The sequence below is a fragment of the Daphnia pulicaria genome, chromosome 9 (assembly GCF_021234035.1).
Source record: "Daphnia pulicaria isolate SC F1-1A chromosome 9, SC_F0-13Bv2, whole genome shotgun sequence".
In the NCBI taxonomy this organism is placed as follows: Eukaryota; Metazoa; Arthropoda; class Branchiopoda; order Diplostraca; family Daphniidae; genus Daphnia; species Daphnia pulicaria.
This window is the reverse complement of record NC_060921.1, coordinates 3,310,537-3,334,347: the sequence shown is the minus strand read 5'-3', so window position 1 is coordinate 3,334,347 and position 23,811 is coordinate 3,310,537. Positions and strand designations below refer to the sequence as shown.

The 23,811-nt window shown below is 39.3% G+C and overlaps 7 protein-coding genes and 1 long non-coding RNA gene across 12 annotated transcripts in view; 4 read left to right on the top strand and 4 right to left on the bottom strand.

The window, feature by feature from the left end:
• LOC124313083 (dipeptidase 1-like) overlaps positions 1–6,974 on the top strand; it is a 1,013,891-nt gene extending 1,006,917 nt beyond the window's left edge. The window contains exon 11 of the mRNA XM_046777800.1: positions 6,928–6,974. The gene's annotated coding sequence lies outside the window, so the exon portion shown is untranslated. The remainder of the gene's footprint in view (positions 1–6,927) is intronic.
• On the top strand, positions 1,347–3,549 carry LOC124313257 (CUE domain-containing protein 2-A-like). The gene is made up of 6 exons (XM_046778086.1): positions 1,347–1,648; positions 1,740–1,942; positions 2,008–2,147; positions 2,206–2,370; positions 2,429–2,554; positions 2,619–3,549. The coding sequence occupies exons 1-6, from the start codon at positions 1,563–1,565 to the stop codon at positions 2,772–2,774; spliced, it is 876 nt and encodes a 291-aa protein (XP_046634042.1). The 5' UTR covers positions 1,347–1,562; the 3' UTR covers positions 2,775–3,549.
• On the top strand, positions 3,592–5,723 carry LOC124313125. The gene is made up of 9 exons (XM_046777866.1): positions 3,592–3,694; positions 3,754–3,901; positions 3,989–4,141; positions 4,217–4,352; positions 4,417–4,547; positions 4,617–4,757; positions 4,837–4,976; positions 5,045–5,312; positions 5,386–5,723. The coding sequence occupies exons 2-9, from the start codon at positions 3,772–3,774 to the stop codon at positions 5,529–5,531; spliced, it is 1,245 nt and encodes a 414-aa protein (XP_046633822.1). The 5' UTR covers positions 3,592–3,694; positions 3,754–3,771; the 3' UTR covers positions 5,532–5,723.
• Positions 6,975–9,707: 2,733 nt separating the features above from the next.
• Positions 9,708–11,426, bottom strand: LOC124313598. Its single transcript, XR_006910861.1, has 4 exons — positions 11,333–11,426; positions 10,957–11,271; positions 10,467–10,848; positions 9,708–10,364 (listed from the first exon to the last, which is right to left on the bottom strand). It is a non-coding gene; the product is annotated as an uncharacterized LOC124313598 (long non-coding RNA).
• Positions 11,427–12,182: 756 nt separating this feature from the next.
• Positions 12,183–14,159, bottom strand: LOC124313220 (1-acylglycerol-3-phosphate O-acyltransferase ABHD5-like). 2 transcript variants are annotated; one of them, XM_046778028.1, is made up of 9 exons: positions 13,922–14,159; positions 13,643–13,855; positions 13,450–13,579; positions 13,188–13,375; positions 12,994–13,105; positions 12,897–12,921; positions 12,639–12,800; positions 12,465–12,557; positions 12,183–12,398 (listed from the first exon to the last, which is right to left on the bottom strand). In XM_046778028.1, the coding sequence occupies exons 1-8, from the start codon at positions 13,962–13,964 to the stop codon at positions 12,465–12,467; spliced, it is 966 nt and encodes a 321-aa protein (XP_046633984.1). In that variant the 5' UTR covers positions 13,965–14,159; the 3' UTR covers positions 12,183–12,398. The 2 variants fall into 2 exon arrangements, with proteins under 2 accessions (XP_046633984.1, XP_046633985.1); XM_046778029.1 differs by lacking the exon at positions 12,183–12,398 and having other exon boundaries at positions 12,410–12,557.
• A 557-nt stretch (positions 14,160–14,716) lies between these two features.
• On the bottom strand, positions 14,717–18,656 carry LOC124313227 (carboxy-terminal domain RNA polymerase II polypeptide A small phosphatase 1-like). Of its 2 annotated transcripts, XM_046778039.1 has the most exons (6): positions 18,362–18,656; positions 17,898–18,035; positions 17,626–17,828; positions 17,089–17,424; positions 16,795–17,026; positions 14,717–16,734 (listed from the first exon to the last, which is right to left on the bottom strand). In XM_046778039.1, the coding sequence occupies exons 1-5, from the start codon at positions 18,432–18,434 to the stop codon at positions 16,832–16,834; spliced, it is 945 nt and encodes a 314-aa protein (XP_046633995.1). In that variant the 5' UTR covers positions 18,435–18,656; the 3' UTR covers positions 14,717–16,734; positions 16,795–16,831. The 2 variants fall into 2 exon arrangements, with proteins under 2 accessions (XP_046633995.1, XP_046633994.1); XM_046778038.1 differs by having other exon boundaries at positions 14,717–17,026.
• Positions 18,657–18,782: 126 nt separating this feature from the next.
• LOC124313029 (integrator complex subunit 14-like) lies at positions 18,783–20,958 on the top strand. Its single transcript, XM_046777695.1, has 8 exons — positions 18,783–19,068; positions 19,128–19,298; positions 19,388–19,651; positions 19,713–19,823; positions 19,889–20,152; positions 20,208–20,319; positions 20,385–20,608; positions 20,680–20,958. Exons 1-8 carry the CDS (start codon positions 18,907–18,909, stop codon positions 20,896–20,898), a joined length of 1,527 nt encoding a protein of 508 aa, XP_046633651.1. The 5' UTR covers positions 18,783–18,906; the 3' UTR covers positions 20,899–20,958.
• Positions 20,959–21,020: 62 nt separating this feature from the next.
• On the bottom strand, positions 21,021–23,740 carry LOC124313106 (dual specificity mitogen-activated protein kinase kinase 1-like). Of its 3 annotated transcripts, none has more exons than XM_046777840.1 (8): positions 23,347–23,740; positions 23,057–23,291; positions 22,873–22,985; positions 22,702–22,813; positions 22,458–22,634; positions 22,269–22,382; positions 21,936–22,142; positions 21,021–21,874 (listed from the first exon to the last, which is right to left on the bottom strand). In XM_046777840.1, the coding sequence occupies exons 1-8, from the start codon at positions 23,511–23,513 to the stop codon at positions 21,767–21,769; spliced, it is 1,233 nt and encodes a 410-aa protein (XP_046633796.1). In that variant the 5' UTR covers positions 23,514–23,740; the 3' UTR covers positions 21,021–21,766. The 3 variants fall into 3 exon arrangements, with proteins under 3 accessions (XP_046633796.1, XP_046633795.1, XP_046633794.1); XM_046777839.1 differs by having other exon boundaries at positions 21,936–22,120; positions 22,184–22,382; positions 23,057–23,288; XM_046777838.1 differs by having other exon boundaries at positions 21,936–22,120; positions 22,184–22,382; positions 23,347–23,738.
• Between the last annotated feature and the right edge of the window lie 71 nt (positions 23,741–23,811).

Sequence of the window (23,811 nt, the reverse complement as noted above, 5' to 3'; positions counted from 1 at the left end):
TTTCGTCTTTTCTAAAAGCCTTGATTTATTCGCAGCTATGAAATAGTAATTGCCTTCGCGGCGAGACTTTTAATGCTTTCTCCTGAGATTACGTATTTTAAACAAGTTGCCAATAAATTTAACTGGAAAAATCTCAGACATCTGGCATTATAAAAAGAATACGTCATCCGGCTACCTACCATGTATATTCGAATGGGTGTCCTAAATTTCCATTTAGCCGTCTGCTTTTTCTTCCATTTCTATAAGTTGTCAATGAGTCACCGCATCATCCTTAATGTAATATCCCCGCAATTTTATTTTAAACTTTCACCAATTTCGACGGGGAAAAGAATCGTGCCAGCACTTACCGAGAAAAGGTTGTCTGAATTGCTCCGTACCGAAATTCTCATTGATTGGTGGGCTGTCTGTTATTCGTTTCGTCAGCCGTATATAAAAAAAAAAATATTTTTTGTTTAGTCTAATCGATTTTTTCGGTCTCGACATCTCGTTTGTTTTGTAAACTTTCTTTTAAAATTCGCCGCAGCGAGAACGCTTGGAGGTTAATCGATAGAGCCAGCGGAAAGAAAATGCAAAACAGAACTAACGTCGGTATTGTTGAGGTCTGGATGAAATCTACAACGTAAAGAGGACCATGAGCGTAATGAACCGTGAACAACTGACGAATAGAATAAATGAAGGTTGCGTCTGTTGGCGCAAGGACACAATAAATCAAATTTGATCAACAGCAACAATTTACGGTAATTCAAGTATACATAAATTGGTAAATAAAAAAAAATTTAAGTCAGTTAACTTAATGGGCATTTCCGATGATGCATTAACAATTTATAAAAGTTTACCAACACATGCGAAAACAAGATTGTGTCGTCAACGAATATCGTGTGAGTGAATATTATAGGCACAAGAGCCGCATTATTATTAACAGAACGCAGCAGACCGTGTTGAATATTTTTTTCCGCAGTTCGCCGTTGGCACTCGACGTCCATGAATCCTTTCTTGATCGTTTGATCCTTTGATGCCGGACGATCCAGCGGATTTTTCGAGCCCCTTCCACAGCCGGTGGAGGACTCTGAAATTTATTATACACGAGCTATTTATCCTCTCGCGGTGGACTGACTAAAGTGGCGATTTCAATAGCAATAACTCGGTTTAATTGAATAATATTCGTCATTGAAATGAATATGATTTTCCAGCTAGTGTAAAGCATGATTATAGGATTACATTTATACTTTTTTTCTTTACACAGTCGATTAGTCAAAGTCGAATAAAAGAAACACCGCCCACTTGGTCTACTCCTCCCCCGCTTCGCGAAACTCTTCGATCCTCACAATATCTGGCAACATCCCCATCAATATTTCCCATTCACAACAAAGATTCTGCTGTGAAAGGTCTATTATAAGAGTCTCTCTCTCTCTCTGACGTTTTTGTCTATTTTAAAACTTCAAAATAAACATTGCGTTTTGTTCAGTTCGTCTATTGTTATCCCAGCAACAGAGAAGCTGAAAATCGTTTCTCCCAGAATTTTCCGTAAACGAAATTATTTGGTCTGCGCGATCGATTGAATCATGAGTTGCGTTGAAGATAAAGAAGTTTTAGTAAAAGAATCTCTTTTGGTATTTCTCAAAGACAACATTCCACAGGCTAACCTAAGGTTAGATTCCCACCTAACTGTTTCTGACAAGTCTGCTTGTGAGAGGAATAACTAATTGACCTGGGTATTTTTTCTTTTCCATTCTTTTTAGTCACATTGATGAAATTGTCTTGAGCTATGTTGTCAGCATCTTAGAAGAAATTGGGTCTGACTTGTGCCAAGAAGATGTTTTTGATGTGGAGTCTTTCAGTGAGATGCTCACAGCATACTTTCCCGATTTTGCCTCTATCCCCCATTCCGTCATTTGCCATTGGATCTTTGAACTGTCATCAAAATTGTCTAAATCGAAACAAGGTATGTAATTTGTTCATGCATTTTTCTTCATTTTCTCCAATTTTTTATAACTTTTTTGTATGAAGATTCAAAAGGCTTGAAAGGAATGACTGATCTTGGTTTAATGTTCCCGGCCCCAGCAGTGGTTAAACAAGACCGCCTCTCTCCTAGAGTGTCAGAGTCTAGTGATGCAAGCACAAGTGATTCTTCTCAATCTGGGTTTCAGGTAATTCACAATCAAATGTGTTGTGTATTTGCACTTACGCTGACTGTTTTCTTCTCAGGATTTCGAAAAAACAGATGTTGTTCGACTGCTGCTAGAGATGTTTCCAACCATTTCGCTGGTGGAGGCCACACATTGCTTGTCACTCTCAAATAGTTCTGTTGAAGAAGCTGTCCAGCTTGTCCTTCATAGACAAGAAATTGGAGAATCCCTTTCACACCCCGAGGTACTACATTGTAGAAAAAGCTTTAACTCATCCACTCATAACAATATTTTGGGGTTAGATCTCTTCTCTGCACAAGACCAGACCAGTAAATGACGTTACGCTCAAAAAGAAAATAATAGAAAAGTATTCCTACATTGATCAAGATGACGATCAACGTGAGCACAGACCGCCTCCAGTCAAAACTGTAACGAAATAATTCAAAATTGACCGTTCTTCGAGCGTGTTTTGATAATGCCATTGTTTAACAGCAACCCAAAAAGATGGTGCGATATTTAGACAACAAGGTAGTGACAATCAAAGGCGAACGCTACACAGAGATCAAGGAGGAAACGGAAGCCAGCAAGGAAGAGGCCAAAAAGACTTTCGTCACCCTCAAACCGGCTCGCCAATATCGCTTCCATTGACAACGACTGAATGAGGAGAACTGTAGACGGCCGGTTCTAGCTAAGCTAATTATTGTTGGACATGTTAGGTGACTCGACAGCATGCACCCATGTAAGATAAAATCATTGAAACAAAAAATCTCCTAGACTAATAAGAAATTGAACAGTTTCGCACACAAAGTTGTCTCCTTTAGCTTTTACAGGTGCAATTGTTCTGCTTTCTAAATTTAAGCAGAAGGCCAACACAGCCAACTCGAAACAATTGTTGATCTTCCATTTACCTCCCCCTTTTTCCCTCTTCTTTGTTGTGTTCATTTTATCCTTCGAGTCTCTTTTAAGTTCATTTCACGAACAAAAAAAAGGAAGGAAATGTTGTTATCACGTCTAGCCTTGGTACGGTGTCAATGTCTTATTCACGTGCCCTCTTGGAGTCGAGAGGGCAAATCCCTAACAGTAACAAAATATTATAAAAATTTGATCGATTTTTTTTTCCCTATTGACCCACCGCCGCCAAATGTTTCACGATCATTTAAATCTTTTGTTTATTCAACCAATTTTTAATGGATCAAGAGAGTAAAAACAAAAGAAAAATTTGATATCGCAGTGAATGTAACCGAGATCTCTTCTGCCTCTGCTCTTACACTCGGCCTCTTTTGTGAGAGAAAAGATTATTTTACGTTCTAGTTTTTTTTTTCTTTTTCTTGTAGGTTTTGATTGTCTAAAATACGTGACCCTGATCTAACTAAACTGTATCGTATTTTGCCGTACATTCCGGAATACACAGCATCTCAACAGATCTATCAGCTGGCAAAAAAAGAAAAGAAATGTAGAGCGACTACCTCTTTCAAGCCGGAAGTTGCGCATTTGGAGCCGTTACCAACATTTCAGTAACGGACCTGAGATTTGCATATTTTCCTCCATAGCTAGCAAAGGAGGAAGTGGTAGGAAGCGAGAGAACCTTTAAATGCAACTTCTTTCCTATTCTGTCGGGCATTCGCAGGTCAACCTCCACTCAAAGATGCTGCCGGCCGCTGTCAAGTTGCTCGTGTCCGTCGTCATACTTTTCCCATTCGTTTCATCGGAATTCACTCTGAACCCCAATGCCGACACTTCAGTGAATCCAGTCTACGACGTTCGCGACGGAAAATGTAACAAATTTTGTGTTTTCAATTTCGTCTTGGACTTTGTTAATTGATCTACTCTATTCTTCAACTACGGAATTTGATCAAGGGCAGTTTTCGGCTTGTTTGAAACGGTCATCAACAACAATCGGGCTTGCCGGGCGCTGAGTGGCGACATCGGCACTTGTCTTTCGTATCCGGAGTGCTTTGCTTTCCGTGGTAACATCTCAGGCACCTGCGGAAGGGGATATGGATTGTGTTGCGTCAGTAAGTTGAAATTTGTTTAAAAAAATTTTAATTGATTGTGTTTACTTCAAAACTTTCTTTTGTTTTTTGTTTTAGCCACCAAGACTTGCCAAGGTGTTATTTACGCAAACAATACGTACTTTGTCAACCAGGGATATCCAGGATCGTATACATCCGCCGGGCAATGTTACACGACCGTCAACCGCTTGGCACCCAACATTTGCCAACTTCGGTATTATCAATAAATAATTGATTGTTAAAAAGTTTTTAGAAAAAAAACCATTTCGTTTTTCTAGGCTGGATTTTGAGGCGTTTTCGATTGCACAGCCGGAACCAGCTGAACACCGTTGCGTTTCTGATAGTTTTGTGGTATCTGGGACCACGTCGCCAGTGCCAGTTATTTGCGGTGACAACGCCGGACAGCACAGTACGTCGATTAAAGAGTTCATGGCAATAAATCATTCTTTTTAACTGGTTCGTTTGAACGGATTTACAGTGTATTTGAATATCGGATACAACAGTACAACGCCCATTACGTTGACCATGATTACCAGCAATTTGATGGCCGGCGGATTCACGTCTGCCCGTAACTGGAAGATTCGTGTCTCACAAATTCCGTGTAACGAGGGTTTTGCAGGTAGGCAAATGCGTTTGTTATTTTTCTTTCACTCAGTTTTTTAACAAATAAAAAACTGATCAAAATCTAATTGATGCAGCGCCACCAGGATGTCTGCAATATTATACCGGAAGCGTTGGCGTGATTAGGTCATTCAACTTCTTTTTTGACTCCAGAGGCGTCAACACAGCACGGCAACTTTCGTTTCAGGATTACACGATTTGCATCCGCCAAGAATCAGTAAACTGATTGAAAAAATGTTAAATTTTGCGGCGGAATTTAATCATTTCATTTTGTTGTATCTTTAGAATTTCTGTGAGATGCAGTACAACGTTTGCCCGGATCAGGTGAATGTGCCGGGACTAGGTTTTTCCATTTCTGGTGCTTTGGCTGCTGGGGATACTACGGTATCTTCCGGAGCGGATGCAGCTTGCACTGCGGATTTCTTGATGATCCCTTGTGGTTCAGATGTACGAGGTCAACCGACCAAATCGAACGGAGCCGTCTGTGCCGCTCGATTGTGCGGAAGTGTGTGGAACAGCATCAACGCGGAAACCCTATCCAGACCAGTATTTAGTAAGTTGAATAGAATCCTAATAATCCGGAAGGAAGGCGGTTTCATTTTGCCTTCTGAATTTCCATTTTTTAGCGAGATCGGTGCCGTTTGAATTACGTTACTACACCAACGGACTGGAATCCAGCGAGGGAGACCAGGGTAATTTGGGATTTTGTTTGACCTACCAGCAGGAGCCATGCCCAGCTTCCCTCAACAAATTCCAGAATATGTTCATCTAATAGACATTAACCAAGTATTAGGTCAGAGCTGCACAGATTAATGTTTTTCGAGACTTTTCAGTCACTGTATTTGTAATTACAATAATTTAAAGATGTAATCTAATGATCGATCGATGGATAAGTTATTCCTTCTTGACAATCGTGTCTGACTATTAGTTTTATAGCTGCAATACACACAAGTTTTTGATCAAATTAAAAAAAACTGTAGAAAAACCGGAATAGTTTAAAAACTTTCCGGTTTGGCGACACAGAATTGCTATCTGTACTGTTTTTTGTGTGTTTGTGTTTTTCCTTTTCAATTGTTAAGCTTTTTTTTAATGTAGTACATTTTTGAAGAAAAAAAACCACAATGCCTCCTGTTGATGGTTCCAGACAGAGTGATTAACGAGACGCTTTACAGGGGGTGTGTGATGTCTGTTTATCACGGACCCAGCTAGAAAAAATTGTCAAACACAAATTAAAAGGAAGAGTCGAATCGTTTCTGGCATGTTTTTAGCCATTTCCGTTGAATTTGTTGTATCGCCAATAAGTTTTTACAACTCTGGTACAAGTGTCAAATTGTTCCATGATCCATCCGCACGAACCTGTCTTCGCTTGTGCGATGATTCATTTGATGGAAACTTAAGAGGGGTTGCTGAAATTTGCGCTGAGAAGGCCCGTCACTAAAGTACAATTGGGTTAGAGACAGTAAGATAAAAATACCGTAATACCAACTGCAGAATTTCCTTTAATCGCACGGCATAGTGATGAGGAAATATTGCGCGAGTAAAAAAAACAAAAAAACAATTTTTCTCCTTTTACTCGCTAGGTGGATTTTATCGTGGAAGTTTTTTATGGATTTTGTCATGGAAGTTTTGAACTGCGCGCCCCGACACTAAGGTGAATGCGTGCATGCTGCCAGAGCATGGTCGATTCATTTTTAAGTTACAAGACATCTCCTGTAGCTGTAGACGAGGTGAGAAAGTGTCTTTTGGTATGGTGTTAATTAATAATAAACATCAAATAATAAATAAACAAATAATAAAAAAAATTGCAAATTTATCCAGAGCTATAGACTCCTGGTCGCTTCACGGCTGTGTTGGCTTCCCTATCCCGGTTTTAGGGTAACAGTAATCTTCAGCTGTCAGCTGTCTAGGCAGTCTAGCGGTTGTTTTTACAATTCAGACGATTGTCCAGTGTGCCGCTAGATGGTGTTGGTATTGTTTTTAAATGGCGAAATATGTGAACAAGTTATGTCATCTTTTGTATTCGAATTTTCATGTTTTACTGCCCTAAACCAACCAATTATTTACATGTAAGCTTATTTTGATTTTTATAACTACATAGTAGCAAATTTTCTATTACTCACTGTGTACTTGACCAATTGACTAATTGTGTACTGTACTTGGAAATCTAGAAAATGTACCTGCCGTCTAGTCATCAGATTAAATTTGGACTCCATTTTAAAAACAAATTGCTCAACCCTTCTGTGACTCACACGCTCAGCTACATCTGCATCATCCTCTCACATCTTAGACAAAACAGTAAGCTTTTATGCTCAAAAGTTGTGGCATTGCATATATGGTTATAAGCATAACCTTCCGAATTTACTACCTCATCAAACATCAATGCAATAAAATAATCTCAAAATTCACACCCATTTGTTTAACAGGTTCCTTCTTGCCTGAAATGATGTTTACACCTTTAAACACTTTCGGTGGGGTTGTTGCGTCATGATATTGTATTTCTGCATTTCTCCCATTTCATAGCTACAAGAAACAAGTTATAGGAAGCCTACAACAGATTGAGGTAAAGGTGTGCTTCTATGTTCTTGATTTATCATGTAAATAACTTTGGATTCCACCTTCGTCGTGGGTATTTATGGGCCTCATTGCAATGTTAAAACCTTTTTCTGTTCTTTGCTTAGGAATCAATAGGTTGTGTGATATGCTATTGCAATTTCATACATGTTTAAATGGTGTGGAATCCTGGAAGTATACTGACTAATAGCGCCGTTCAACATTTGGTCTTGTAGCAGTCGCATTTTTAGCCATACTTCTCCTCCAGCCGTTTTTTAGTGGAGAGTCGGAGAGGTTGATCCAAAATCCTTTAGTATGACGCAAAAATCTTATTTTTTTTCAAGCTTCCTTTCAATTTCCAACTAAATTTTTTTTACAGCACTATTCGTTACATCTCTGAGATCGCGATTCGGCCGCCGATGTCGGATGTTCAACGCAGTTTCTTTATTGGAATTGTGTGGTCCTGGCAAGGAGATCCTTGAGCCAACGCTGGCTTTTGTCCATGACAGAAGAGGGACTTCCACCAACGTTCTGCTCCATCCTTATCTTCACGACGTACGCTCATCTGGCTTCTCTGCTTCTTATGCTGCCACTCAACTTGTCCTACTTCACCGATGACTTAGGCCACTTCAGTGGTCGCATCCGTCTGTCGTACACACACACCTTTAACTCACCACGGATTATGCCCAGGTACCCGAAATTGACTTATTTTCGTAGATTATCTACTAGTGATCTACTTTGATCTACTTGCGTTAAACTCTATGTCTGTGTAGTAATCCAAAAATCAGGCCATTCTTGCGCGCAAAGTATTATAGACGTTTCTTTTTCTAACGCTAGATGGCTTTTCGATTATTTTCAGCCGTCAAAACAGTCAGTTTTAGTTACTTTGCACATCTCTTTAAACATTTATCGGCAGTTATTGTGCGGAAATTTTTTAGTGGCAACTGACGATAACTATTCCGCCAACAAAGCTCACTTGTTAAATTATCGATTTTTGCTTTTTTTCTACTTCTGGTTTTGTCATTTCAGTCAGTAGTTCAGTAAATATTCATTCGACGCACATACTTAAACCACATATTCGTGATCCTCGTTAAATTTGTGGTAAAGTTCATGTTTTTATTTTTACGTACGCGTACTTCCGGTTTTGAAAATTTTCCTGAACTATAGTTCAGGGAAATTCTCGATTTTGACCAAATTTTGGATTTCGTTTAAATCACATCCATTCGACCCCAAATTTCATGGCGATCACTAATATGTTGTTTAATTTGACGACAGCTCAATGGTTAAGGCGCTGTGGTTACTTCCGGTATACTTCCTGAAATTTTTGTTTACTAGCAAGTGAGCTTTGTTATTTGTACAGTTCTCAATATTGATAAGTAGATTTTAAGCAGTTTAAAGCGGGCCTTTAAAGTTTTTAGAAAAAAAAACAGACCAATGTACCTATATGTACTATGTGACTATTATGTAACTTTTATTGGCATGTCACTAAGAATTTTTTGTCTTTATTAAGATAATGCAGATGAGACGTCGAGAAGATGGAATTCCGAGACTCGTCATAAACGTGGATCATCGTATTGTTGGTATTATTTCGTTTTGTGTTAGTTAACCCGTTGGTTGCCACGCCTTTGTTCTCCCCTAGCTCCTTAGCACGGGCCGCGCTGTTCGGTCTCGTGGTTTTCATGCCGCGGGGTCGGACAGTCGCACCAGCCCAAAATTCGCCGCAAGGCGCCTGTTAGGCAATGCACCATAGGGACTTCCCCCTTGTCGATACGGTGATGGATTCTAGAGGTTGTGCATTCCATCTTCTCCTGTCACCGTGTCAGCCCGGACTTGTCAGCAATGGCAAGTCCCACCTTGGTCATGGATCCTTCTGACGTGGCGCGTAGAGTAGTAGAAAAACAACCTACGGGTTGTATGGCGTGGCAGCCAACGGGTTTACTTAAGTGTATGCGTGTATATGTGTATGTATGTATGAATTATATGAGTTGTATGTGACTGTAAAATGTGGTGGAATTGTGGGTGGAGGTGGGACAATAAAGCAATTCTTTTTAACATGCTTGTTCATTGTGTCTTTAATAACAGATGATTTGACTTACATTTTATACATAAGTATTAAAGGGACTTAAAAAATTTATTGGCCGAGTCCGAAGATCAATGACTTGTAGAACTGAACACAAAATTTGTCATAATCCATTTGCTAAGTTAAATAAAATACAACATTAAGTTTAGAACAAACACTAACTCTTTCGTAACTTGCCTAAATGAAATTCGTCCAAGCATCAGAGTATTCTTGTTCAAAGCGACTGAAGCAACAGTCATTCTTCTCAAAAAATGAAAATCAGAATATGTTGCAATTTCAAAATGCTTGGAGGTGTTGGGAAGCCTAACAAGATAATTACTCGCATTAAAAGTGTATTCATTAGGGATCAATTTCCATTTACAAAGAAAAATTTTGGATTTAGTATAAGTCTTCTTGTAGTGGTGTTGTAATTCCGGGGTAAGTAATTCTTCGGAGCTTCGGTGTAGTAGGTCGGAGAAGCGTAAATGTGGTATAATACTCGAATGCCTTGGTGTTGTAGTTAATAGGAGCTTCAGTGTAGTAGCTGAGGGCAGCGTAGATTTTGGTGTAGTAAACTGGAACCTCGGAGTAGTAATTCGGATCAATGTAGTACGATGGAGAAGCCGCTGTTTAGTTGTGGGTATTTAGCTGGATGCAGAGTAGTATTTGGGGGCCTCGGTGTAGTAAGCTGGAGCAGAGTAATACTTCGGAGCCTTGGTGCAGTAAACTGGGGGAGCGTAGGTTGTGCTGTAATACTCCAGTGCCTTAGTGGTGTAGTACTTGTGGGCCTCGATGGTGTAATAAGCTAGAGACTCTGTATAGTAGCTGGGAGCGGAGTAGTACTAGTGGACATCAGTGTAGGAACTGGCTATTGCGTATGTTGTTATGTAGTTAGGCGGAGACGTTGCGGTTTGGTATCCTCCATACCCATGAGACATCGGTAGTGGTCGACACAGCAATAAACGATAACCAACGGTAGAACGACGCCATAGTTAACTAAACAAGAAAAACTTGACATTAATATTCAGTTAAGTTGCATGTTAACAAATAGAAAAAGTAGAATTGATATAAAACTCCATGTAAAAACAGAACATTTACCCATGAATGAGAATCGGAAGAATGCAGTTGATGACTGATAGAACACTACAGTTGTTGCCGTGTGTAGTATCTGGAGGCAGCAAAGGTCGTGGTTTAATACTCGGGGACCTTGGTGTAGTCAGAAGCCTCTGGTAGTAGCTTGGAGCAGAGTAATATTTGGGCCCGTCGGTGTAGTAAACTGGGACAGCATACGTGGCTGTGTAACATTCGGCCTTCTCAGTGTAGTAGTTGGAGGGCCTCGTTGTAGTAACTGGTCGTTGCGTTCGATGTTGTTTTGTCAGCAGACAGCGGCGTTGCGGATTGGTATTCGCCATACCCAGGAGACATCGGTACGCCAGTCGTCGACACAACGATAACCAACAGCAGAATGAACCATAATTATCTAGACACAAAAAATTTGAAAACAGTCAATTATCAGTGACATATCAACTAATTCAAATAAAAAAATGGAATTGATTCAAAAATCCATGTAAAACAAACGAATAATTACCTACTATTACAAATGGGAATAATGCAGTTGGTGACGAATATAGTGCTGCAGTTGTTGCCGGGTCGGCTAATCTCACTCGACAGTCGACTGATCTCTATCGCCTAATCGCCTTTACATCTCTCCTTTTGAACCAATTTTTCTCACCCTTACCTCTCGAGCCTTGCGGCTATTCTACCTTCTTGATAATGATGAAAAACGTCCCGTTCTCACCCAACCTCTACACCACTGACACGTTTTACATAATGATCTCCATGACCTTCGATTGAAATGCAAACTGGCCTTTCCTTCTGCAGGATGAAGTTGCTGGGGATGGGTCTACCTAAACCAATATCATCCAAAATGAAAACCAAATTTCTTAACCTTGCGGCTATTGTACCTGCTTTGATAATGATGAAACACGTGTCATTCTCACCCAACCTCTACACCATCGCATGCCAGTTTTACGTAATGTTTCTCGTGACCTTCAAGCGAGAAGGACATCCTGTCTGGACAAACTGGCCGACCTGTCTGCAGGTTGACTTGCATGCAAAAAACACAACGAAGACATGCAAATAATGTAACGAATCTAAAACTCCTCACATATGTTGACTGCAAGGTTAACTCGAGTATGAGTGAGGATTCCTTAGAGTCCAGAGCTATTATTCCAAACTGATATCAAGACGTCGCAAAACGGCAAAAGGCAAGTAACGGCAACCTACGCCAATGTCAATTGGCCCCAAAACGAAATTCATAACATTCGTGGTTGCAGATCTGTTGGAAAGAATAAAATGATTATCGGCTATATATGGATTTAAAAAATAAATTAGTTATATCTTTACTCATGAACATATTTTTTCATGTACATATTTTTTCATGCACATTGCAGGTTATTTACGTCACACTCTTCATGTCACTTAAACTCTAAGCAGCTATGGGACAAGGAAATTATCTGCATTTTTAACAAATTTACACAAATTTACCTGTAAGAAATAAAACTCTTCCTATCTCTTAGCTGGGTTGCCTTCTAAACAGAAGAAAAAAACAGCCATAACAACATACATGCTGTTGCAATGCGCCACCAAAATTGCGAGATTCAGAAAAGATCCTATGGTCGGCCTATGGTTCACAAAGCATAGGGAAATGGGGGCTTAAAGTTAAATCATAAATCAATACCAAATTTCACTAAGAAAACAAATATTTCAGTTTAACTTTCATTTTTTTAATGGGAAATTTTTATTCTTTTTAGTTTACGTATTTACGTACGCCAAACTGTCCGTTGCACACTTGTACGTGCAGATAAGGGAGTATAGGGATAGCAAGAGGACAGTGGATGAAAGTAAACAGTAAAGCAACTTTCAAATGTGTTGTTACATTTAAATGTCACACTCATTGCAATCTAAGGATCACGGCTTGTTTGAAAAGTCTTCCATGTGCACAGGACTGGGAAAATACTGTGTAAAATACTTGAACAATTGCATGTGAAGAAAAATGTAATATAAACCACACTATTAAATTTTTTGTCGCCATACCTAATTATCTGCTAACTGACAAGCATCTAACACAAGTTTGTGAAATTTCTCGGGTTTTTCGGCATACACGTGATGACGGGCTCCTTCAATAATCTTTTTAAAAAATAGAGTTCATATTTATCATCCTATTTCTCTTTTTAAAAAACATCATACATAAGTAGTATTTTCACTTACATGAATATCAACCCTAGATCCCACTCTCTTTTCTTTGATGAATACTCCTGGGTTTTTTTCAACCCAAGATAATTCGCCGTAAATAAAAGTAAGATATATATTGTCTTTTAGCTCACATATCCGGTCTCTTATAGGGTGCTTGGCCCATCGAAAGCTATCCATCTATAGGTATAAGCAATTATGAATTTTCTAGAGGAAAAACATTTTTTTTTTAAGTTTTTAAAAACAAAACAATAACAAAAAAAAACCCCGACTCGCCATTGCATAAAAACAGCGTTCTCCTCTAAATAAAATAACACATAGAATAGTAAAGAAAATGGAAAAATGGCGTGTGCAAGTAAATGTTAAAGCTTACGTTGGCGGTTTTGCGTTGCAATCATAAATATATTGGGCAATAACTGAAATCGGGAAAACTCCTCCGTACAAGTGGCGAAGATCAGAACGTACACACTTCACCAGTTGGGGTCCTACATGTTGAATTCCAAACATCGATAATTATGCATTGTATTTAATTTCGATTTATATTAATTAAAACACCAGATAACCCACCTAATGTCGGTCCAGAAGATCGCATCAATCCAAGAGGATTCAACTTGGACAATCGTTGAAGCATATTAAATGCAATTCCTTGCGCGTTAGAAGGTCTAGTGGAGAATCCCCAAGGATCTGCGAGAATCAAGTGAGAGACCTTATCTGGATGACAAAGTGCATAGGCTGCAGCAACAAATGCTCCCATACTGTGTCAAAGTAAAGGATGTAAATACAAACACCAAATCGGAAATATTAATTATAGTTTTAAGACTTAAGCTACCTATGCCCAAGCAAAACAAAATTTTGATCCAATTGAACTCCTTTTCTCCATTCCTCAATGAATTTTACCATTTCTTTCTCAGCCTCATTTGCATCAGTACTGAAGTGAGGCCGGCTACTAGAACCAAAACCTTTTAAAACACATTTGATTGAAACTTGACTGTGAATACATGCAATAGTAAATTAAAAAATACCTAAAAGATCCATGGCGTAAACTGGTCTGTCTTTTGCGAGAGCATCAAAATTGAGACACCACAGCCCAATGCCTGATGTGAAACCATGCACCAATACCAAAGGTGATTTTTTTCCATTCTTGTTCACTATCAAAGTTAATATGAAGTTATCTTCTGTATCTCCTACACACCTCCCAATATTAACTAATATGGTAGAATGTGGAGTCTGGATAGCTGTAAAAAGAATAATAACTTGTGAAACAACAATATAGTTTAGTTATTTTAAAAAAACCTACATACAGTCAATAAGAATTTTTTCAGCTCCCTTAGGATCATAAGACATTATTCATGTGACAGAAATCAACATGAAGAATGAAAGAAAATTTAAGCTTCTTTTCTAATGGTGAAAAACAGTTGTCTAATCTATATACAAGTTAACCCAAATAGTAAAGAATAGTAAACAACAGATGTCTATGGTATGGTCTATGGGTGAGTATAGGGGGAAAACCGAAGCGGCTACACCGCTTTGCTGTATACTACCCTTAGGGTGTGGTCTCGACGCACGAAGCTTAGTGCTAGCTGCTTACACCCTACACCGGTGTATACCATAACGAAAAGCAAAACATAAAAAAAAACAAATCGGAATTATCATTAAGTAATATGGAATTTGGATCTGGTAACGTAGGATAATTAGTAAACAACTTATTGCATAAACAGAAGATAACAAATAAAGATTTTTAAATTATTCACGAGTCATCTAAAATGCCGCCGCCATAAATAGGTCGGCAGGGCAAACCGAATGGAAGAAAAAAGAAAGTCGAAGCTGTTCTCGTAGTGGAAAAAGGAACATTAGCACCATACACACAACATAGACCTGGATCCGGCGTGCTATTAAAAAGATTGGTTGTGTAAGGATGACTTCTGACTATATAATGCCAAAACCTAACAAATGTTACTTTCACGAGATCTGTATTTGAGACTCGTTCTCCATCATTGGAATAGACATTAGAAAAGAGAATAACCCACTCTGCTGGATGAACAGAACACGGAAATCTAGAAAACAAAAGTAATGCGTATTAATAGTAATGAGTGAAGTAATGAGTATATCTTTGTATATTTCGTGGCTACAGAGCAGATGATTAATTTATAATAAGGTATCCATCACACACACACACACACTCGCGCGCACATATGAAAGAAGTAAGGCCAGGTTCAACTTTCTATCGACAGGTTCACGATTTCTAATTAATGATCGTCGCCTAGGATCTTTCTCAGCCTTGGAAAAAAAGAAAACACACCCCTCACCTCTACCTAAACCCGGTGCCCACTACATTCTTCCTTTTTCAAACTAATGCGAGTGCCTGATATGCTGACGACGTCAAGGTAAAACTTTTCTGTTAACCAATCATCAATCGGCTCAATCAATATGTATTGCGTCGTCTTGAGCACAAAAAGATAGAAAAAAGAAGCCGGTGATGATGAGAAATCGCGGGTGCTAATCTAATAACGTAATACATGGATTGGGTGTTGAGAGAGAAAGAGGGGGGTGGTGGTGGATGGGGCAGCGAGTCCATTGATGTAAATTTTAAAAAATATGGATGATGGGCGCAGGTGAAAATTCACTGCTCTTAAATTCTCCACCGCCAGACAGTTTTTTTTTCTTCTTTTGTTTAAGATCTTATATTGGGATTGTATATGGCACACCGGTTTGTTGTTTTATTTGATGCGGTTTAATCTCTTTTTGCCGATTTTTTCAAGAGTGATGCTTTTGAAAGGCCATTTCTGGCCCACACACCTTTAAAGGATTAAATGCGCAAACGGGAAGAGGCACTTGCGGCTGAGATGAGGGGCTAAGGACAAAGGATCGTTTAAAACGACATTATTCTTGGCGTGGAAAAAGTGATACGGATGCTCCAATCAACAGAAACGGCGAAGAAGACACAAAGAAACAAACAAACCAACGGTAACAAAAGTCAAGGCGGAGAGGGGGGGAACAGAAAAATGAATGACATAACACTTTAAAGTAATATTGATGTTTTAGGTTTAGCTGGCGTGAATGGTGGATGTAACCACAAGCGTAAAAAATGGTTATAAAACATTAGCGAGAAATTATAGAAATAATAAACTTTTCAAGGAATCAACACCGGCGGATGAAATAAGTGAAGAGTGAAAGGGCGCGGGGAAAACCAAACTCACGAGACAGACCTCGTTTGTTTTCTTTTTAATAAACATCCATCGAACTTTGGATTACGTCTATACAGATTTAATCCAAGTCCAAGGTGTGTAGGGAATAGGTGAGCAAGAAAGGCGAAAAAATGATAACGGGTCTGAGTTAAGGAATTAGAAATCAATGAGGAAGGACACCTAGAAATGAAAACGGAACACGATTTTCCAATGTTACAAGAATGGATTTCTGAACACGAGTTAGTGATCGGAGCGATGGATAATTTTTCCTCACGGGAAGAACAATTTAATTATTTTTAAGAAAAAAAAAAAACATGATGAAAAAAACAAGGCACTTGACCCCAAAAAGAATTATCCAACGCAACCAATCCAATATAGATCGAAAATCTAAAGTTGGGAGTTTTTCTTATTTACAGCGAATAGTGCAGCTGTAGATTCAAAAGTTATCTACAAAATACAACCAATCAAATTATTATTTTTTTTTTCAGGAAAAAAAGTAGATATCAAAGGTCATTGAAACGATGGTCAGGTGGTTATTTTTAATTTTGTTGTTTACTATCCCCTTGTCTCTGTAAAGCTAGACGTGTGTCGCAGCAAAATCTTGTCGTTTCCAACGCGGGTTGACGGGCGGATAGATAATGAATGATGAAAGAGGCAGGCACTTTTCTCGTACGTGAAACAACCACTCAGTGGACGATGGAAATTACGCTCACAAATAACGCACAACCGTCTCACAAAAAAGTAATGGGGATAACTTGATTTAAATTTTTGGCCAATTGGTGTGGTCCGTTAACATGCACTTGTGTGAAACACGAGTCGACAAAAACTTTACTTCTTCTTTTTAAGTCATTTAGCTGCTTGGGAGAGAAAAAAAAACAAGACAAAAGGCCACACCGAAGGCTCGCGACGAGATTAAAATCACTCACAATCTAGATAAGAGTCGGCGTTACATTAGGTTAGGATTGAAATTTGTAAAAAAAAACCCCTACATTGGATGGATCGTCCGTCTTACGAGAAGGAGATGGGTTAGGGCACATTGATTGGGATCGAGTTCAAATCGACGTTGGGATTGAGCGAATCGCTACGGTTGGTCAGTGCAGCGTGATTCGAATTACGCAAAACTGTGTAGACATTGTCAACCTGGCTGAGTCGCTCAAAAAAGGGGATTAAGTCCAATAGTTCCGAGTCAGACATATCATCAAACCATGAAGCGACTGGTACCTGTAAAAGCCAGTCGATTATAACTACAGATTCGCATTGAAAACACAATAAAATTAACTTACGGCATTGTCAGGATGGAAGATATAAGAAGCAGGCGAATTGTCTATGATAACAACTTTTTGGAGTTCCCTTCCAAGTCGGCTCAAATCTTTTACGTAGTTCCCTCGATGGAAGACGCATGATTCCCGGAAGAGGCGCGATCGGAAGACGCCCCACTGATCTAATAGGTCAGCTACAGGATCAGCATATTTAGCCAAGCTGGCCGTAAACAACACGCATTCATAGAGCTCGCCCATTTTGCGCAGGAATTCATCTACGTGTGGCCGTTTGAGCACATACACTTGGTGGACTGTACCATCAATCTCCACGGGAACGATAAAATCCGCATTGCTTATGGGCTGTTAAATAAAGCAAAAATTAATAAAAGAAGAGAAGGTGGTGGGAGGGGGTCGGGTGGTCGAAACAAAAATAAACAGTTAACTAGCAGCCAAATGCTGGGGGAATGGGTAAACTTCATTCAGGGCAGGCGAATAACTTGGCACCCGTTCAAGAAACGTGTGCCAAGATACAAATCGTCGAAAAACAACGTCTATCCTTACCTTGAAGGAGCTGTGGACCAACGTTTCGTCCAGATCTATCACCATGCACTTTCTTTGACTATCCTGATAGTGAGGCACAGGCAAAAGATACTTTGCTGAAGCTTGCTGTAACAAAGGTGAGCAACGTCCATTTTCTTCTCCACTGTCAGTGTCAAAACCACCTCCGTTACCTGCTCCTCCTCCATTAATAACTAAGTTGCCACCTGAATTTCAAGAACATCAAAACGAAACTAAAAAAATTATCACACTACTTAACATTTTAATGTTTTTACCATTATTAGATGATTTGTTGCTTTGATCAGAGCTGCCTCGCCTCCCCAAGCAACAGAACAAGGACCTCAGGAAACCTCTAGCCGATTTTTTAACGCTACCAGTGGTGCTGCTAGAACCACTGACTGTTTTTACAATAACTGAAAAATCAAACAGCGAGACAATGAATGAATGAATAGGCTTACAATTGGGGTTAAGGCTATAGCTGTGGGGCACAGAGATTTCACTTGTGAGCCTCACCTCCACTCTCAATCCTTCTTTACCTAATACCCCTCCCCTTGATCTTCCCAACCCCTCCCACACCTTATAGGAACACAGAACATACACACACACAAACACAGACATACATGTACACACAGACAACACATGCAGTTTCCCTCCATTCCCGGCTGTCTATTAAGCCGAGTGGAAAGATAACTAGGGTAAAATAAATTCGGCGATCCTTCGAAAATTAAGCATAAATCACCTTTTTCTTGGGCAAAGCTGGTTATCTGATCCTCTTCACGGGTAACCTGGGTGATGATGGACGACGCCTCCATTTCAACTTCGACATTTGTCAATGGCGCCACTCTCTCTACCTCCTCCGTCGAATTTCAAGGCGCGATTCAATTCCATAAAAATTCAGCAACTATGGAATCTATTTTTGTGAAGCACGTCGGACAATCACACAATATTGGGTGATTTTCGCCCGTAACGCGGTTACACACACCAACATTCGGGACGTACACAAAACAGACAACACCAGGCAGTCAGTTTTTCACAGGCTTTCGTTTAACGAAAATGCAAAATGGCGGAGTATAGGGATTTGGTCTCAGAAACTGTACCGCGTAGCGGCTAGATTAAGAACTATATAGTTCCATAGTCGGCCGCTCCGTGGCGTAAATGTCAGGCGCAACATTGCCATAAAATCGTATAACTCAACTATTTGTTGTTTGGTCTGCAGACGACATTAATTTTTAAAATATTAATTGCTGTTGTTGATGGACGAAAATTTGTGTTAAATAACTAAAAATGCCTCTTGCGATCGTATTAGACGTATCGCTTTCCATGTCAAGGGTTGTGAGTACTCCTGAAGAAGAAGAAGAATACCAGAGGAAACATCTAGCCATTCACGGAATTAATGTTTTATTGGACCACCTCAACACTCACTCAAAACTTGAGTTTGTTTCATTGGTTGGTCAACAGTTCTGTAATTGAAGAATGCTGAATTACTAATATTTTGAAATATGTAGGTTGTCTTCTCTTCTATGTATGAGATCCTCAGCTCATTTACAAGAGATTATGATGCAGTTAGAGCCAAACTACAAAATATTGAAGACAGAGATAAGACATATTTAGAAGCTGCACTGCATGGTGTCAGTATACTGATAAATGACGAATGGGGTCAAAACACACCTTGTCATGTATGAAAAATTTCCCTAGTACCACATTATTTTTATCTGGACTTGACTGAGACACAACATGACTATCTTCATCTTTTTTTTTGGTTCAGGTACTCCTCATTACTGATGGAAGTTCCAGTCTCAACATTCTAGGTCTGTCACGTACCCTGCTGAATGGCCAGAGAGGTTCTACCAGACCAGAAGAAGCCTTACCCTTCCTACCCTTCAATTTTCCAGCCAAATTCCATGTCATAGCTATCACAAGTCCAGATGATCCTTCCTTGGCTGTTAGTATGCCAGTCTATCAGAAAATAATTGATCTTTCTGGTGCAGAAGGAAGTGTTTTTGTACCTGAAGGAGGACTCTCTTTAAAGGTTTAAATTGGTGCTAATTTGTGTAAATCAAACAACTTTACTATTTAGCCATTACTTTCAGAGTGTGCAAAACATGTTCACGAAAATTGCCGAACTCCATTACAGTTCATTCGAAGGGACTCTACGGTCAGGATCACTTTCGGATTCCATTTTGTTGTACCCTCCTCCTCGAGTAAGTAACGCAGAAAGCATTTTGCAATGTAATAGTAACGATCAAACTATTTTTAAATTTCAAAGGATCATCATCATATTGGAGACATGGAAGTTATACATTGCAAGATTTCTAAAGATATCACCATATGTGGTTTTGTCGATCTCATTGACGTAGCAAGTCCACCTGCTGTATCCAGACACTTAGTACTTCCCGTACACTCAGCTAACAAGAGTGATGCTTCATTGGTTGAGCTAAAAGCGGAAGGAGAAGGTGAAGACGATCTTTTGGCTACGCCAGAAGAAGGAAAGAATCCTTCTTTCTGTGTCCTACTTCATGGCGCCCTTAAAGTAACTACTATTCTTTATCACCCTTAAAAAAATAATTCCAACCTTTAATTTCAAGGTTGAAAATATGGGTGCTATATGCAATGTAGGAGAAAAGTGGTACGGTCTGCTATACTCTTGGGCAGACAGTAAAAAGAAATCAAATTTGATGTTATCCATCTTTGAACCAGGTAAAACAATCACAGTTTATTCAAGTGAATTTTCGGATCCTACTAAATATGGACTTAATTTAAAGGAACGAAGTGCATACCTTGGTTAGGTGATTTGAGTTTGCTTGGGTCATTCAGTGAAGCAACTTCTCCTGGCAGTTTCACCACTTTCCCCATCAAACCTAATGAAAAGCGCAGCTATGCCCAAAGCTGTGTCGTCTGGGTTCAACCTGGCAATCTTCAAGCTGACATTCAGAAAATCTTGCGCCACGCTAGGAAAATGCCCGATAAGACTCAACACTTTTACAAGGTGATGCCGAATCCACAAAATCTTTTTTAAAACCAAAAACTAGTTAACCTTTTGTTTTTATTAATTTGAAGGAACTCAACCGGCTCAAACGAGCAGCACTCTCCATGGGGTTTGCAGATCTGTTGGAGACTATGGCCGTCATTTTAGATAGAGAGTGTACACTTTTGCCGCATACTGCACATCCAGATTGCGCCATGCAGCTGACTCATGCTTCTGCCCAGCTTCGACTGTCCAGGGACGTTCGCCACAATATCACCGCACTGCGCACTAAATTCACTCACGATGATTGAGACACGTCTCTTTTTCCTTGTTTTTATTTTGATTCATGAAGAAACCTAAATCACACGTAATTCTGTGCATTCATTCTTCGTTTCAAAGCAAAGAAAAGAAAAACAAAAAAAAAACTAAACAATTAGCTCTGGACCATCTTTACTCTGCCGAGTCCAACAGCACACACAATGGCGACAATTTCTTCCACGAGTTGACACAGATTTTTTTTTCTTCTCTTCTATACATTAAAAGAAGGGATAGGAAATAGATAAAGAAAGAAATTGCAACTAATAAACGGCGCGGGCCAGGAAGATTGTAGAAAAAGAAAGAATAGGAGGATAACTTGGAATGTTCGTTTTGGGTGAGTCCACAACGCTCCAAAATCGTCAACAAGAAAATTCCAACCTCCTCATCTTTTCTTTCCAAAGCCTTGACACCAAAGATGAAAAATTCATCTTGATTGTTAACTATGCAGCTTCACGGTTTGACAAAAAGATTGGAGTGTGGCGGGGAAAACAAAGAGTAGATACACATTGGAAGAATGCTGGATCGACTTTGTGCGTATGATCGCGTCGTATGTCACAGCAGCGCACAGAAATTCTATGAATGAAAATTTGGAAAAGAAGAAACAAAACAAACAATACATCCACTTACCCTGTGGTAAATTGGGCGGATGAGTAGACAAGTAAATAGAATCCTCGAAACGAAACAGAAGATTTTCCAGCCCAAGGACTTTGGTGCTACTGTTGGATGGATAGTGTGTGAACGCCAATGTAATCTTCCAAAATATTTTTAGTTAGAAAAAGCACAAGAAGAAAAAAATGGACTTTCTTTTAACAATAAAGTTGTTAAAGTTTATCAGATGGAGAGAAAAAAAAATAAACAAATTTATTCGGGATGTTTAGTGGGTGTGGAAGGCTGTAAATCGATGATCTTGCATACCCAACCAGCTATCTCCACGTTTTCAGAGGTCCATTTTTTTACCCATTCGTGGCCCTAAAAACAGAATAATGATTTACTAATCACATCAGAAAAACAAATAAATTGTGGAACAGACCATTAGTGTACGTAGAGCGGGTCGTTCAGCCGGATTCTTCTTGAGACACCGATCGACAAAATCTTTGAATTCCACAGAGAAAACGCCGGACGGTAGTTTGGGAGGTGGTTCATTGACAATGTAATCCAAAAGCTCAAATATCGCCATCGGCCTAGGACCATTACCGACTCCTCCAGGAAATTGGCCTGCAGTTTCAAGAACGGATCTCTAAGCATTTGAAAGAAATGCGAAAAACAATGGATTATTACTTTGTCGAGGCGATCGACTGCTAGGAGACGGAGTCATGTTCTCAGGATCTTCGCTGAATTTTGCACCAAAAATGTTGGCCAATACCTGTGGATCAGGTGGGGGGATAGGGTACATGCCAATGGCCATTTCAACTAACGACAGCCCAAGAGACCAGACATCACTCTGAATCGAATAGTGTGTTCCTTGTAATCGTTCCGGCTAACAGAAAGATACATTTTAATGGTTTTTCGAAAGTGAAAATGACTTTTCTAAGCTTATTTAAAGACGACGTACCGACATGTAACTTCTCGTTCCTACAAATGAGTTAGCCATGGAGTCAATTAGCTGACCAGACACTCCAAAGTCACAAATTTTGATCTCTCCTCGACTGTTGACCAGAATGTTGCTTGGTTTAACATCGCGATGTATAATTTGATGTTTGTCTCGAAGATAACTCAACCCTTTCAAAACCTAAGCAAAAAAGCTTTTCTTATTCCAATCCCTTTGATAGATTAAGTATTAATTTAGATCATCTTACAGCAATTGTTATCTTCCCTAGATATTGTTCTGGAATACGACCCGCTTTTTTCAGGATCAAGTCTAATGATCCTCCATCCATGTATTCCATGCAAATACTTATTTCACCATCACTACAAAAAATTAAACCAAAGGTAATAAATACAGTTGGGAAAGTTTTAAATTAAGGTACCTGTAGAATGCTCCATAGAAACCAACAATATGAGGTGAATTGCACTCATGAAGCACCTTTAGCTCTCTAATTATTTGCTTCTTAATGGCAGGTTTCACTTCAAGATGTATCAACTAGGGAAACAAAATAAAACACCTGTGTTAAAAAAAAAAACTACTGAAATTTTTTCTGCTGTTAGTATTACCTTTCTGGCCATGATCAATCCAGAAGGACGATGTCTGACTTTGGTGACTACACCCCCATTTCCGGCACCTAGTTCACCAAGCTTATCAAAATCATCATCTGTCAGTTCACCGACTTCTTGCTTTTGTGAGAGAAACTTGTGCAATCTCTGTCGTTGAAGTTCATCAATATCAAGTTCCTCCAGCTGTTTTTGCAAAGCCTCTAATGTTGTGTTTCCCATGGTTGTATTTCCGCTACTGTGAAAAATGTACATCATTGAGGATTACAACTTGGTGTTTATAGTGAACTTACTCAATTCCAGAATGTATAACTACACTACTGGTCTGTGTCATTGATTTGGCAGAGTTAATAGCTGCTGCTATGTTATTACTCCTTCCTGATGTTTCTCCAGGACTGGGGGTGGAGACTGGGTCTGGTTCCACAGGAGGAAGAGTTAAATTGAATTTGTTTTTTGACATTTTGCCTTTCGTTTCCGATGTATGAAATTCGTAAGCTTTACAACTAAAATGAACTCGCTCAGCTTATGATGACAGTAAAAGTTCTTCCAGTTCCTTCTCTATATAAAAAAATGCATCAAAAGAAAACTTATGGGCCGAACTCAAACACGAATAAACAAGTAGGCTGGCTATATCAACAGATCAGAATTGCAAAATTGTTCAGCGAAAAAGTTTTGACAAGAGCCAGCCCTCGGAGAATCCGTAGTTGCAATTTTTAATATTTCAACACACATTTCCTTTATATTTGCAAACTGACATT

Excerpts from the sequence above, each read along its gene's own strand:
- LOC124313257 (XM_046778086.1), top strand. The coding sequence starts at position 1,563 with ATGAGTTGCGTTGAAGATAAAGAAGTTTTAGTAAAAGAATCTCTTTTG. Across the intron at positions 2,371-2,428 it reads AATCCCTTTCACACCCCGAG|ATCTCTTCTCTGCACAAGAC; the intron begins GTACTACATTGT and ends TTTTGGGGTTAG. Across the intron at positions 2,555-2,618 it reads GACCGCCTCCAGTCAAAACT|CAACCCAAAAAGATGGTGCG; the intron begins GTAACGAAATAA and ends ATTGTTTAACAG.
- LOC124313125 (XM_046777866.1), top strand. The coding sequence starts at position 3,772 with ATGCTGCCGGCCGCTGTCAAGTTGCTCGTGTCCGTCGTCATACTTTTC. Across the intron at positions 3,902-3,988 it reads CGACGTTCGCGACGGAAAAT|TTTTCGGCTTGTTTGAAACG; the intron begins GTAACAAATTTT and ends GATCAAGGGCAG. Across the intron at positions 4,353-4,416 it reads CCCAACATTTGCCAACTTCG|GCTGGATTTTGAGGCGTTTT; the intron begins GTATTATCAATA and ends TCGTTTTTCTAG.
- LOC124313220 (XM_046778028.1), bottom strand. The coding sequence starts at position 13,964 with ATGTCTTATGATCCTAAGGGAGCTGAAAAAATTCTTATTGACT. Across the intron at positions 12,922-12,993 it reads TGCAACGCAAAACCGCCAAC|AGGAGAACGCTGTTTTTATG; the intron begins GTAAGCTTTAAC and ends TATTTTATTTAG. Across the intron at positions 12,558-12,638 it reads GATCTAGGGTTGATATTCAT|ATTATTGAAGGAGCCCGTCA; the intron begins GTAAGTGAAAAT and ends TTTTTTAAAAAG.
- LOC124313227 (XM_046778038.1), bottom strand. The coding sequence starts at position 18,434 with ATGGAGGCGTCGTCCATCATCACCCAGGTTACCCGTGAAGAGGATCAG. Across the intron at positions 18,036-18,361 it reads CAGCTTTGCCCAAGAAAAAG|TTATTGTAAAAACAGTCAGT; the intron begins GTGATTTATGCT and ends TTGATTTTTCAG. Across the intron at positions 17,829-17,897 it reads CAACAAATCATCTAATAATG|GTGGCAACTTAGTTATTAAT; the intron begins GTAAAAACATTA and ends CTTGAAATTCAG.
- LOC124313029 (XM_046777695.1), top strand. The coding sequence starts at position 18,907 with ATGCCTCTTGCGATCGTATTAGACGTATCGCTTTCCATGTCAAGGGTT. Across the intron at positions 19,069-19,127 it reads AACTTGAGTTTGTTTCATTG|GTTGTCTTCTCTTCTATGTA; the intron begins GTTGGTCAACAG and ends TGAAATATGTAG. Across the intron at positions 19,824-19,888 it reads TGTTGTACCCTCCTCCTCGA|GATCATCATCATATTGGAGA; the intron begins GTAAGTAACGCA and ends TAAATTTCAAAG.
- LOC124313106 (XM_046777838.1), bottom strand. The coding sequence starts at position 23,513 with ATGTCAAAAAACAAATTCAATTTAACTCTTCCTCCTGTGGAACCAGAC. Across the intron at positions 23,292-23,346 it reads GTTATACATTCTGGAATTGA|TAGCGGAAATACAACCATGG; the intron begins GTAAGTTCACTA and ends CATTTTTCACAG. Across the intron at positions 22,814-22,872 it reads TTCTATGGAGCATTCTACAG|TGATGGTGAAATAAGTATTT; the intron begins GTACCTTAATTT and ends AATTTTTTGTAG.